The sequence below is a fragment of the Panicum virgatum genome, chromosome 2N, assembly GCF_016808335.1.
Source record: "Panicum virgatum strain AP13 chromosome 2N, P.virgatum_v5, whole genome shotgun sequence".
Classification (NCBI taxonomy): domain Eukaryota; kingdom Viridiplantae; phylum Streptophyta; class Magnoliopsida; order Poales; family Poaceae; genus Panicum; species Panicum virgatum.
Window position 1 is genome coordinate 39,574,666 of NC_053146.1, and position 13,426 is coordinate 39,588,091.

At 43.3% G+C, this 13,426-nt stretch overlaps 1 protein-coding gene across 1 annotated transcript; it reads left to right on the forward strand.

Annotated features, from left to right (window-relative positions):
* The first annotated feature begins 10,076 nt into the window (after window positions 1-10,076).
* On the forward strand, window positions 10,077-12,930 carry LOC120662600 (sulfite exporter TauE/SafE family protein 3-like). Its single transcript, XM_039941716.1, has 12 exons — window positions 10,077-10,233; window positions 10,329-10,529; window positions 10,629-10,693; window positions 10,784-10,811; window positions 10,908-10,987; window positions 11,068-11,154; window positions 11,274-11,324; window positions 11,518-11,739; window positions 11,957-12,050; window positions 12,138-12,278; window positions 12,375-12,447; window positions 12,795-12,930. Exons 1-12 carry the CDS (start codon window positions 10,077-10,079, stop codon window positions 12,928-12,930), a joined length of 1,335 nt encoding a protein of 444 aa, XP_039797650.1.
* The last annotated feature ends 496 nt before the right edge of the window (window positions 12,931-13,426 follow it).

Below are 13,426 nucleotides of genomic sequence, written 5' to 3' on the forward strand. Positions count from 1 at the left end.
TCTGCCATGTAAACATTTTCTTGCAAATCCCCATTGAGGAATGTTGTCTTCTCATCTATCTGATGCAACTCTAAATTGTAATGTGCTACTAACGCCATTATATGATTTTAAAAGAATTTTAGCATGAGATTGGAGAAAATGTCTCATTATAATCTATTCTTTCTCTTTACTTGAAGCCTTTCACCACAAGTTGCGCTTTATGTATTTCTACATTCCTTTTGGAGCCATATTTTGTTTTGTAGACCCATTTATAGCCTACTACCTTGGCTCCTTTAGGAATTTTTTCTAGGTCCCAAACATATTTGGTACTCATTGATCTCATTTCATCATGCAGGGCTTGAAGACATTTCAATGAGTGAGTGCTTCTCATAGTTTTTTCAAATGTGGTGGGATCACGCCCATTTGAATTTCTTCACTAATATATACTTCATAGTCATAAGGGATGGCTGATTTTCTAACTCTTTGTGACCTTCTAGGGCCTCAACTTTTGGCACATCTTCCATATGGGGCTATTGCAGCTCTTCCTAATGTGTGACAACTATTTCTATTGGCTCCTGAAGGATAGGTTCCTCGTTCTCAATTGTTGTTGCCACAATATAACAAACAACAGGTGCTATTACCATAGTGCCCTGCACTGTCGGTACAACAACAACTGGTGTTGAGAAAAAAATTGTTCCTGAATCATTCGGAGTAGGTACATTTACCCGACTCTCCTCAAAATTAATTTCTCGTGCTGCCATGCTCCCCCAGACCATCTCGTCCTCCAAGAAGGTAGTGTGTCTCATTTTAACAAACTTCGTATGTCTGTGAGGACAGTAGAAATGATAAACTTTCGACTTATCTGGATAGCCAGTAAAATTGCAACTAACAGTCTTGGGATCCAGCTTTCCAACAGGTTAAACACTTTGGTCTCAGTTGGACAACCCCACACATGTAAATTGTTAAGTGGGGGTTCTCTTCCTGTCCACAACCCATACAGTGTTTTGGGCACTGACTTACTTGGTACTCGTTTAAGAATATGAATAAGGGTTTTTAACCGCCTCCGTCCAAAACCTTATCGTTAAAATGGAGTAACTTATCATACTTCTCACCATACTCTAAAGAGTATGGTTGCGTCTTTCAACTACTCTATTTTGTTGAGGCTCATCTAGCATTAATACTAGCCAACTACGCTATCTTCCTATTGGAACCACAAAAGTTTCAGGAATTTAGCTATTTCTTTGCATAGGGGTATTGATATCATGACTGTTGTACTCCCCTAACGGTCATAAATCATTGTTAATAGATCATTCTTGCAATCAATGCATACTATCCATTGCTTTCGCTTTATAAAGATATGGGAGTGGAGAGTATCTTCCTTAACGGATCTCACAATCCTCCCCCTCGAAATATGGCATAAACTTTTCTCCATAATTTCAAAAACTATTTAGAATTCTCATGAACCAGGGGACATTTCTCACATAGTTCATTGTCGTGGGTGAAGTTCTTAACCGTGGAGAAATACCTTGCCAGTAGGTTTTGTCGCTTTCTATTAAGTCACCGTTAAGGGGGTGACGAGTTGGCGGCGTAGTTGGGGAAGAGGTTGCAGTGACGGCGAGGATGAGGGAGGCACTGCGGGCTGGTTTCCCTCACTTCAGCACCTCCCCAGATCAGGTAGAACTAGGGTTTGTGTGGGATGACGAACCTTGGACCGCGTGCCCAGTTGCACTCCCCTTGTTCTTTATATAGCACTACGCGAGAGGGGGCCACAACCAATGGATGACTGGCATGCGCCCGATAAGGGCACATGAGGAGGCGGAGGAATCGGCCCCTTGACCAATTGGAGATCATAACTAACAAGTTCAGCTAGATCATCACGTTCCTTATACATGAACAGGAAGTTGGGAGCCACCAATGATTTGCTATGAGCAATTAAATGGAATGAAAGTGTAGGCTAGTCTCAGTGTATAGTTTCATGGTACAATTACCAAGACTAAGAATTAGGTAACTGTGCAAGCTAAGTTTCATAGGGATGAAATTCAACTCCTCTCTCATCTCATGAAATTCCATCTCCTTCTCTCTCCTCATCATATTAGCAAAATTGATGATATAGCATAGAATTTAATGCCATAAGACTCTCCTTGTAACCCCATTGAGACTAGCCTCATGTGCTCACCGAGATGAGCCTAGCTACCTCTGACAGTACCGGTGAAAAAAAATCCAATCACCAGTAGTTGCATCACATTTTGCCTTAAAGTGGCAAGAATCCATCATCACAAACGCCTCATCACTGCCAGTTCAAATTAAACCAGTTGTGATGGTGCACATCACACCATCACCGCTGGTTCGTAATTTGCATCACCGCCGGGTCGTATTACGAACTAACAGTGATGAGTTTTGACCACCTATTTTTTCCCCTCTTCCTCTCTCACTCCTCTCCCTTAGATTTTTCGCTCTCGGTCTTTCTCCTCTGTTCGCCTCTGAGCTCGTCCTCTCCCCCGATGCCACCTCCCTTCCTGTCACCTCTCCCCTACTTTCTTCCCACGTCTCCCCCTTCCTTGCTGGCTCACTTGCCACCGCCCCCGCCCTCTATACGCACGTTGCCGCCCCCTTTGTCCACCCCTCCCTTCATTCCACGCCAGCGGCGCGGGAGATCCACTGCGGGAGATCAACCGTGGGTGGTGTAGGAGATCTGTCATGAGAGCTTGACCGCATGCCGGTGCGACGGCATCGGGGGTGGCCACGACCGCGGCGGCCAGCGCACGGGGACTTCTCCTGCCGCCCCTCTCCTCCCTCCTTCCTTGGCACGGGAGCAGCGAGAGAAGGTGGGCGCAGCCGACGCACGCCCCCCGCCCCCTTTCCTCACTCCTTCCTCGGCACGGGAGCAGCGGGGTGGGGTGCAGTGCACTTGGCTGAGGAGCTGGTGCAATGCGAGGTGAGGCTGCGGAGTGGGAGTGGTGCAGCGTAGAGCGGATGTAGTGGCGTGGAGCCAGCGTAGCAAGCGGAGCAGGGCAACGACAGCACAAGGAGCATGGCACATGCACCCTGTTTTTTTTTTCCTAAAATGGGCGGTGATGGCTCCCTCCATCCCCGTCGGGTTAAATCCAATACCCACCAAAACCGGCAGTGATAGTTATTTTGAACCAGCGGTGATTGGGGCAGTGGAGTAGTGCCACTATGGTGAGTGCACAATTCGTTCGTTGATTGTGTGCGCACCCATGAGCCCTATATATGGGCATTTTTTGTAGCAACTCTAAGGTCCTACCGTCCTAGCATAGAGCGTATGTATAGTAGTGGCACATTTCAGTTAGCTATAGAAAGCTAGAGGGCACAAGTAAAGTGAAAACTTAGATCCTTCATGAAGAGTAGATTTTTAGGGACAACTGTTAATTATTGTGTGAACGGACGTCTACAACAATATGTACACAATCAATCAACTATTAACTACTCCCTCCGTCTCACAAACACTGTTCATTTAGTCTTTAAAATTTATCCCCAAAGACTGTTCAATTATATTGTAATAAGGTTTATCTAATTAAAGCAATATCAAGTACCAAGAAACTAGAAGTAGAGAAAGGTATGGAGCCACAATCAAATACTTAAATAGATGCTATTTTTTATTCTAATATATTTGAATTTATTAAGAATCTTGAGAACAAATAAACAGTGCAGTTTATTTCTCACTACAAAATAATTAATGTGGTAGATGAGAAGTTATGAATCAAATTTTAGCTTTGGATGCTGTGCTATGTTTGACTGCACATTATCTTTGGGAGCCGAGGGAGTAGCAAGTTGACTCCACGCTTAGAGGTACCATAATGTAAAACATTAGATATGCCTAAAGAAAAAACACATTAGATATATAAAAATGCATGGGGGAATGGAAAGAAAGGAATCTCATGCACATGCCAAAATTAGCATTGCAAGACCAAATTGACGTAATAAGTGCATGCACTACAAGAAAAACGATCTTTAGTCCCTGCAATTTGGACTGGTACTAAAACTGGCACGGAACCGTTATAGCACGGGATCCAAATTTGAAAGCCTATGAAGCTATTTTAGTACCGGATCAAAATACAATACTACATAAATTATTTTTAGAGGCGGGTAAAAATGCATTTTTAGGGGCTATACAGTACCCATATCTAGTTTTAATAGCTAAAAATACTATTTTAGGCAGAACATAGCGTGACCCGCCCCTAGAAATCAATTTTTAGGGACGGGACATGCCATGCCTGCCCCTACGAATCCATGTTCAGAAAATAAAAAAAATCAAAAAAATTGATAATAGCAAAACAAAAAAGTATTCCAGGCAACCAACCATCACCGCAAGCCCTGTAATGTCGAGCTGCATTTTTTTGATGAAATATGCACACTTGCATTACATGGGATTCGAACCGCCTATCTCAAACCTCGCGTGTGCCTTCCTTACAACAACACTACATGGTATGCTATTCTTTTATATTAAATCTGAAGTTGATTTGTAGGATGGGTGACGCCGTCACCGCCTCTAAATTTTTTTTGTATTTTATTCAAAAATTTATTTAAATCTTTACATATATAAGAAAAATCAAGAAAAGTGAAACTTGTACACTACGGTTATTGTGAACTACAAAAATAAAAAATATGGCTAGTATATTTCAGTGTATATAAAAGTTAAGATCGTGGAAAACCTGACTTGAGTTATATGAGATATTGTATAGCTATAGCTATTAGAGAACTTATAATATTTTTTTGAGTTATTAAATGACCTTAAATGAAAAAAATTTCAACTACAAAGTTTTAGATCTCATCATTCTCTACAATTTTGATATAAACTTTAACTTCACCGGACATCATATGAAAAAGTTATAATTTTTTTACATGGTACCATTTGCAGGGGCCAGCCAATGCCATCATCCGCCCCTAAACTAAAAATGCATTTTTAGGGACGGACGATAACTTCACCCACCCCTATAAATACTGTAGTAATTACTGTAGTAATTTAGTATCTAATCATAGCCTAATTAGGCTCATTAGATTCGTCTCGCAATTTACAAGCAAATTATGCAATTCATTTTTCATTTCGTCTAGATTTAATACTTCATACATGTAAGATTCTCTTTCGATAGGATATATTTGGAATTTTGAATTTTGCAACTAACAAGAAGAGCTTGGTATGGAAATTGATTATTTTACCGTAGGCGCCTGCCTCACTGTCTGCGACCATAGAAATAGCTGAGGCTTGGTCCTTGGCAAGAGGTACAACAGCGTCGGCATGGTTCTCGATATGGATAAATTAATGAGAATTTTAATTGGAATCCGAACAACTCAATCCAAATCCTAATCGAAACTCGGACAATCAATACCTCGTGCGGCCACGGCATAGCTTGTACATGGTGTGAAAGAGCATAAAATTGGTGGTCACGTGTAGATCTAGGTAAAATAAATATTATCCGTAGCAATACACTGGCGCTATGCTAGTCATTAATAATTTAATATAGCATTGCCTGAATTTAGTTGGTACTAAACTGAAGTCTCAATCCATTCAAGAAATTTACCAACCCACTCTTTATATCTTCAAACTATTTTTGGCACTCTCTTTGGTTCTAAATATAAGTAATTTTGGGCAATGATGTGTGTTCTGGAAATACGACATCAGTTTGCAATGCTTGCATAGTTTTCCAGCAAAAGTGCGCATATTAGCTTTGTTGCATACTATAGTGGGGGAATGGAGCCCGGTCAGGATGAATATCATAAACATGGATGCTCTTCGTCATGTCAACTTGTAAAATGTTGTTGGCGACAAAAATTGGCATGGCCTTATTCTGAAACCGATCAGGCTGGTTTAGGTGACGTTCATCAAAATGTAAGTGAAACCTTACTATTGCACAGCTCTCTTCAAATCACTAAAATGCATATCGTAGAACATCCGACTTGTAGTTCAGGCGAGAGAGTAGTTATGACTCAGCCAGGCAAAAATTGGCCTGTATAACTCAAGTTGAAAGTCAAAGTTTGTCATATTTTTGTAATACTATTCGACTTAATTATACTTGAGGCAAGACCTCACCTCACTACAAATATGATAAGTGTTAGTAAGATTTTGTGTGGTGAGGGTACGAAAAGGAGTCTGACCATTCTAAAACCAACCGGTTTGTGCAGATGCATCACGATGTGGTTCGCTGCAATCCATGCATTATTCTAGATTTAGGAACGTGAATAGATTTTTCTTAATATACTTTTGACAGTTCTGCTGGGATGATGATATTGGCTACAAGGTGAAGATGCCACTTAATAACACCAATTGTGAACCTCAAGCTCATGGGTCAGTTGTAGCTTTTCTCTTAGAATATTCTTTCAAGGCACTATCAATCCGTGGAGTAACGCGAGCTATCGAGGATTTTATTTAACCTAATAGATTAATCCTAATCATGAGGTACATATGCGACTATATAACCTAAGGTAACTCGAGTCGATCGTCTGTTTATTGCTGTACGAACCAACAAGCAAGCACATCCTGCATCTCATCCAAAGAAATCTTTAAACTATGACCACAATTGAACGTGTCTAGCTACCATGAAAGGTACTCTAACTCATGACTACGTAACGCATGTCAGAAAATCTAACGCACAAATACACTAGGAACGAGCATATACATAGTTCAGAGCATAAAATAAATAATCCACTTGCTAACTGTTGACGCTGTTTAGGGCCGACGATCTCTCTGCGCCAAACCGGTTTGACTGCCTGGCGTGACCGGTCTGACCGGTTCTTCAGATAGGATCGCATAATACCTAAAACCTAAAGCTCAGGAGGGACCTTGTCGGAGGTCGAAGATTTAAGATTGTTCTGGAGTTGGCAGGCCACCCAGAATACCCTTGAATGCCGTTGAGACGAGCAATGAACAACAAGGGGTTGAAAAAGCTAGGGTTTGAGATAAAAATAAATAACAGATTGATTTGATCTGAACGTTACTTTGCTGGGACTAGGCCAGAACGTTCGGATGTCCAAACATCCTTCCGGCGGACTGTCCGCCTATGAAAGCAGATGAACGTCTGAACATTACTCTGCTAGGACCAAGCCAAAATGTTCGGACATCCAATCATCCTAACACGCGGACTGTCCACCATGTACACCGGACGGTCCACTTTGACAATATCCTCCACTCCGGTCTGATCGGTTTACATTACTGCTATGACCAGTTTGCCCAATTTGCCTAGCAAACCTGACTCGTGCCAATTTTGGTCGTCAACACATGCCCCCTCCCCATTTTTTTGGCAATGCTTGCATGCCAAAAAATAATCTTCAAGATCAAAATTGTCTAACGACGATGATTAAAATTACATCAGCCATTTATTAGTTCTAAGGGCGATAAATATTATCGGCCATCTCCATCTTTGTGCGTCTTGCCAAACACTGGGATAATATTTCTTCTGGTATTTTCCATTGATAGCTCTCGGTAGATGTTCACCTTGCAGCGTCTCCATCATGTATGAATTTCTGAAGATAACTTTGATAATCCTGTACGGACCCTCCCAACTTGGTGATCATTTACCAAACTTATTGATTTTCATTCCAAAAGGCAAAATTGTCTTACAAACCAGATTTCCAACCTGAAAAGATTTATCTTTCACCTTCTTGTTGTAGGCTCTGGCGTTTGTCAATCTCCTTTAAAGCCTTTAATCGTTTGTCATTCACCTCAACAATATATATTGTCCATCATCAAATCATGGTAATCAACAGCGGAGAGGTCATTTGTTTAGCCAATCTGTAAGCATCTAGATTTACCTCAATGGGCAAAACGGCCTTCTAACCGTACACAAGCTCAAAAGGAGTGACTTTTGTAGCACCATATCGAGATATACGATGAGCCCATAATGCTTCGGACAATACCTCATGCCACCTCTTAGAATTTTCTTCTATTTTTTCTTGATAAATTTGATCAAGATCTTGTTACTTGACTTGATCTGACCATTGACTTGAGCATAATATGGAGAAGAATTGAGCAACTTAACCTTATAAGATTCAGTAAATGCACACACCTCTTTTGATATAAATGAAGAACCTTAATCTACAGTCAAAGTTTGTGGAATGCCGAATCTATGAATAATATACTCTATAATAAAACTTAATCACCTCCCTATGTGTCATATTTTTCAAAGAAACTGTTTCGGTCCATTTAATGAAATAATCCATTGCAACCAACACGAAGCGATGCCCATTTCAAGGAGGATTAATCTGACCAATGAAATCTAGCCGCAAACCTCGGAATGGTCATGGCTTGATGATAGGATGTATTAATGCAGCATGCAGTAACTGTATATCATCAAATCACTGACATTCTTCACATTTTTTTTGTAATATCTAAAACAATCTGTCATCATGTTTGGCCAATAAAAACCGGTTCTCCTAAGTAACCACTTCATCTTAGGAGCCGATTGATGAGTCCCACAGATGCCTTCATGATTTTCTCCCATAGCAACACGTGCTTGATTCAAATCTAAACACTTGAGAAGTAAACCTTTGGCAGTCTGACGATAGAGTTCATCGTCGTTTAATATATATTTGAAAACCAAACGCCGAATATTTCTTTCTGCACCACGACCAGGATCCCTAAATACGCCATAATAGGCACCCTCCAATCTGCAGCTTCGGCCTTAATCTCTAGATCAAGGGTTTTAGCCGAATTGCTGTCTCCAGCATTCATTGCGGTCAGACCTGTCTTAGGACCGGTCAGACCGATCTGGTCGGTCAGACCGGTTGCGGCAACTGGTCAGACCGGTTGGTCCAGCACCAGTAGCTCGGCACTTGCTCATATCAACTTCCGAATGTGAAAATACTTTTTCACAACTACACAGCCAGATGCTTGCTGCGCCAGAGCATTAGCCTTCCATTCTCCTCTCCTTTAAACTTGATTCTGGCGCACATATGAGATGCATCTGGTTTCTTTTCTGAAATCGGGTGTGACACTGGGCGAGGCGGAAAGCGGTTGGATAGGTTGCGGCCGCCAGCCGTGCTGCCGTGGAGGCATCACGCGCACAAGGTTGCTCGGCAGATGGCAGCAAGGCTCGAGGCCGGGCGGAACAGATGGGGAGGGAGAAGGAAACGGCGGCCATGGGCAGGGGTGGGTACGCGCAATCGGTGAGGAAAAGTTTACTGTTTGGCACAAACATCTTCCAATATGCAATTTCTATAGATCTGCACCTCCTCCCACCCCTCCGCCCCGACACGTGGGTCCGGCGTGAGGGGTAAGGTGATCCAATTTGGGTGAAAACCATTTTCAATTGTTTTTTACCTTTATAGTATAGATTTTATACGTGTAATGCGTGGTGAAATCTAAAGTTTTATTGAGATAAAATCAAGACAACGAATTCTCGCGGTTGAATGCCTTCCATTAAGAATGTGGTTTGCATAGGGGTGCAAATAGATGCTCCTAATAAGATATCTACCACCTCTCTTGAGTTCAAAAGTTTATACTTTTTTTTTTAAAGTGAAAGCTCATTTTAAGAAACTAGTTCAATATTTTACATTAAAAGGAGCAATGAATGGGCACCCACTTGCACCTCTAGGTCTGTGGCGCTGGAGTGGATCACTGGATTCTCGCGGCTAGAAAATGCCACGGCTCCATTCATCACTGCTCCATTTCGCTTGCCGGCCACCCACGCTGAGTCGCCGACACGCCCAGTACCTGAGAGGTGCAAGACAGAGAGGCGAGGCTAGAGTCGCCCGGGGCCGGCTGCTCTCTCTCTCTCTCTCTGCCGAGGAAATGAGGAATATGTGGCATGCCGTGGCCGCGCTCAGTGTCGCGAGCACGGTTGTCGCAGCCACCGACTGGGGGCTCTCGGGTGCCGGAGCCGCGGAAGCGCCGGCGGGGATGGGCGCAGTGCGTAATTCGACGCGGAGTGATGGCAACTCGTACCACCATATCTGGCCGGTAATGCGAGCAGCTCCGTGCTTTCGATCAGGATTTGTCTGTCACCATTCAGTGTGCTACTCTACAGATTCCATGCAAGTTTGTTTTGTGTCACTGGAATATGTCTGCAACGCTTTCAAACACGCATGTTTTTTTTTTGCTAATAATGCGGTGCATTCTTGGATGATTTTTTTGTCAACAGCCGATGGAGTTTGGGTGGCGGATCGTGCTGGGCTCCCTGATCGGGATCTTCGGCGCGGCTTCTGGGAGCGTCGGCGGCGTCGGCGGTGGCGGCATCTTCCTGCCGATGCTGGCATTGATCATCGGGTTTGATCCCAAGTCGTCGGCTGCCATGTCCAAGTGTGAGCATCTCGATAACATTATTCGCCGACCCCTCTATATATCCTTCTGCAGGATCAACAACTCAGATCGATCCTTTTTTTGTGATCAACAATAGGCATGATCATGGGTACATGTGTCTCAACGGTGTACTACAATCTCAAGCTGAGGCACCCAAGTTTGGACATACCGCTGATCGACTACGACCTCGCCATGCTCATCCAGCCTATGCTTATGCTTGGGGTCAGCATCGGTGTCATTTTCAATGTTGTTTTCCCGGACTGGCTGGTAACGGCTCTCCTGATAATTCTTTTCCTAGGTTCGTGTTTTATCCCTGGCACCGTGAAAACTTCTTGTCTAATTTAGTTGCTCCTGAGACCATGACTGACAATGGTTTGCATCTTCAAAATGAATCCAGCCACGTCAATGAAGGCCTTCTTAAAGGGCGTTGAAACATGGAAGAAAGAGACCATAAAGAAAAGAGTAAATCTTTTGCACTTTCTTAGTTATATCTATGTTTCTTTCTCCAGTTACACTAATTGAACTGTTGCTTTCATGCATCTCTTCCAGGAGGTTGCGGCACAAAGATTGGAGCAAATGTGTAAGAGAGCAACAAAATGAAGAATTTGTCTTACGGTCTTACCAAATGCGAAAGCTCTTCCTTTTGATTAATATTGTTTTCCCAACATGATGTCAGGTCAGGAACCAGAGCATGCAACAGCAATCCCTACGGGACCAGGTGACTCAGTCGGTGCCAAAAATCCGTCAGCTGAGAAGGTAAACTTCAAATGACTTAATTCCAGCATATTCCAAAGAACATTCATAAGATTTTGAACAAGATTTTCCCAATGTTTCAGTCATCACTCCTGAAGAATGTTTACTGGAAGGAGTTCAGTCTCCTTGCATTTGTGTGGTTGGCATTCCTTGCACTTCAGATTGCAAATGTGAGGATGTAGCTACAGCCTCCATCTGACACTCAATGAAATCTCACATAAATTTCTATGAAATGTTGCCAATGTTTTCTCCTTCTTTCATGCTCTTTACAAGTACTAATTACTTGCAGAAGTACAGTGTTCACTGCTCCACTCTATACTGGGTCTTGAATTCTCTCCAGGTACGAATATTAGGGGAAAAATGTAAAGGATGGATGGCATATGGGAACAATATTAGCCATATGCCATTGGACCTGTTTTATCTGAGGAGATTGCTATAGGAACTTCTAGGCTTTAGATCTGAATTCTAAGGATTTGAGTTGCAACCCTCCTATCCAAATTAAACCCCTTTGAAATCTTTCTCCTTAAATGTAGATCCCAGTGGCAGTAGGAGTGACCATGTATGAAGCACATGGTTTGATGACCGGGAAGAAGGTGTTATCATCGAAGGGAAGCCAACAAAATGTTGAAAAACCTCGCCAGCTCTTTGTATACTGTCTATCAGGTATTGTTGCAGGACTTGTCGGGGGTCTGCTAGGTGCTGGAGGAGGCTTCATTATAGGGCCGTTGTTCCTGGAGCTGGGTATCCCTCCCCAGGTATGCTCCATATATATTGCATTGGGGTTTTCTAAAGCTATCTTTTAAAAGGTATCACTGTACAAGTTCCAAGGATTGGTTTCGTATGATTGGAAAATTTCAATACATGGTACACAGCAACGAGTCAGTTTTAGGAGCTATTAGTACCTTTCTAAGGACCATAGAAATATCATGCATTACCATTGAAACACCTTCCTAATAATCAGAAATATGATAGGTTTCAAGTGCTACAGCCACATTTGCAATGATGTTCTCGTCTTCCATGTCGGTCGTTGAGTTCTACATCTTGCACCGGTTCCCGGTGCCTTATGGTAATCCATTCTTCCACATATTTCCACCATGATTATTATTAAAGTGACAGCCACCAGTTATGGACTCAATTTGTTTGCCTTGTCTAGCTGCTTATTTCATCGCTGTTGCATTCATGGCTGCCATCATCGGCCAGCACTATGTGAGTAAGTTGATCAGATGGTTAGGGCGTGCGTCACTCATCATCTTCATCTTGGCTTCCATGATCTTCATCAGCGCAATCTCTCTGGGTACGTAGTCGTAGTCCACACAACTTGTTCGGTTTGACTAAAGTATTAATCCCCACGGCTGAACAATTTATATTAAAACCATTGTCTTTCCTGCAGGTGGAGTAGGCATCTCAAATATAATTCACAAGATTGAATCTAATCAGTACATGGGTTTTGAAAGCATTTGCAAGTATGGTGCCTAGGAGACAAGTCGGATTAAAAAATTGACCTTGACCGTGAAGTCAATTGCTAAAAAAAGGATTTCGATTGGAGAGTAGGTTGGTCAAAAGTTTTGATTAGATTCAGAGTTAATTAGCTAAGATACTCTAGTATTCAACAACTCCGAGGGAGCCAATGCAACTGCATTGAAGTTACTCCTGCCTCTTGGCACAGTTACACTAAGGCCAGTCTCAGTGGAGAGTGTCATCGTATGGTTACTAAGACTGTAAATTAGGTAATCAAGCCGGAGGAGTGTCATGGTGATGACACTTCTCCCACATTCCATGACACTCAACATTCTCTCTCTTACCGTGTCAGCAAATTTAATGCTCGTGACACTCCCACTGAAATTGGCCTAAGAGCAAAGGCAATAGTTACGTCGGCGTGCGGGCAGCTCCCGCTCCAGCTCAGCAGAGCAGCCGAGCTCCTGGTGGTGGGCCCCATGACAGTTTGATGCTGCGCGCGGATCCGCAGGAAGGGGTCGAACGAGGGACGCGGAAGCCAGGGTAGCGGCCCCACAAGCACGCATACGCCCGCTCCCCACTGCCGATTCGCGAACCGCTCATTTCTTCTCTCTCTTCCACATTGGCATTTTGCATGCTACTCATTATCCATAATACTTGCTCTAAGAGCAAGATTAATGGGTACGCCAGCCAGGCTACAAGCAGTGGCGGGCCCTATAGGTATTTATTGCACGGCCCGTCAGTCCTGACTGTGGCTATGCATCCATCAGTCCTGCAGCCCTGCCTCGGCACCCGCCGGCTATGCTAGTGGATCCCGTGCGCCGCCGCCACGAGTGCTTGCAGCCGACAGCAAGCCTTGATGCCTCGCTCTAGCCATGCAAAAAATTTATCTAAAACTCCGTCCTAGATCATTTCCTAGGCCGAATCCGCCACTGCTCCGCCGCGGCCCTCTTCCCCACTACATCGGCCTCCACCACGTTCCCCGCC

Coding starts and splice junctions, on each gene's coding strand:
- LOC120662600 (XM_039941716.1), top strand. CDS start 10,077: ATGGAGTTTGGGTGGCGGATCGTGCTGGGCTCCCTGATCGGGATCTTC. Junction 11,325..11,517: donor GGGTCTTGAATTCTCTCCAG/GTACGAATATTA, acceptor CCTTAAATGTAG/ATCCCAGTGGCAGTAGGAGT. Junction 12,051..12,137: donor CCGGTTCCCGGTGCCTTATG/GTAATCCATTCT, acceptor TGCCTTGTCTAG/CTGCTTATTTCATCGCTGTT.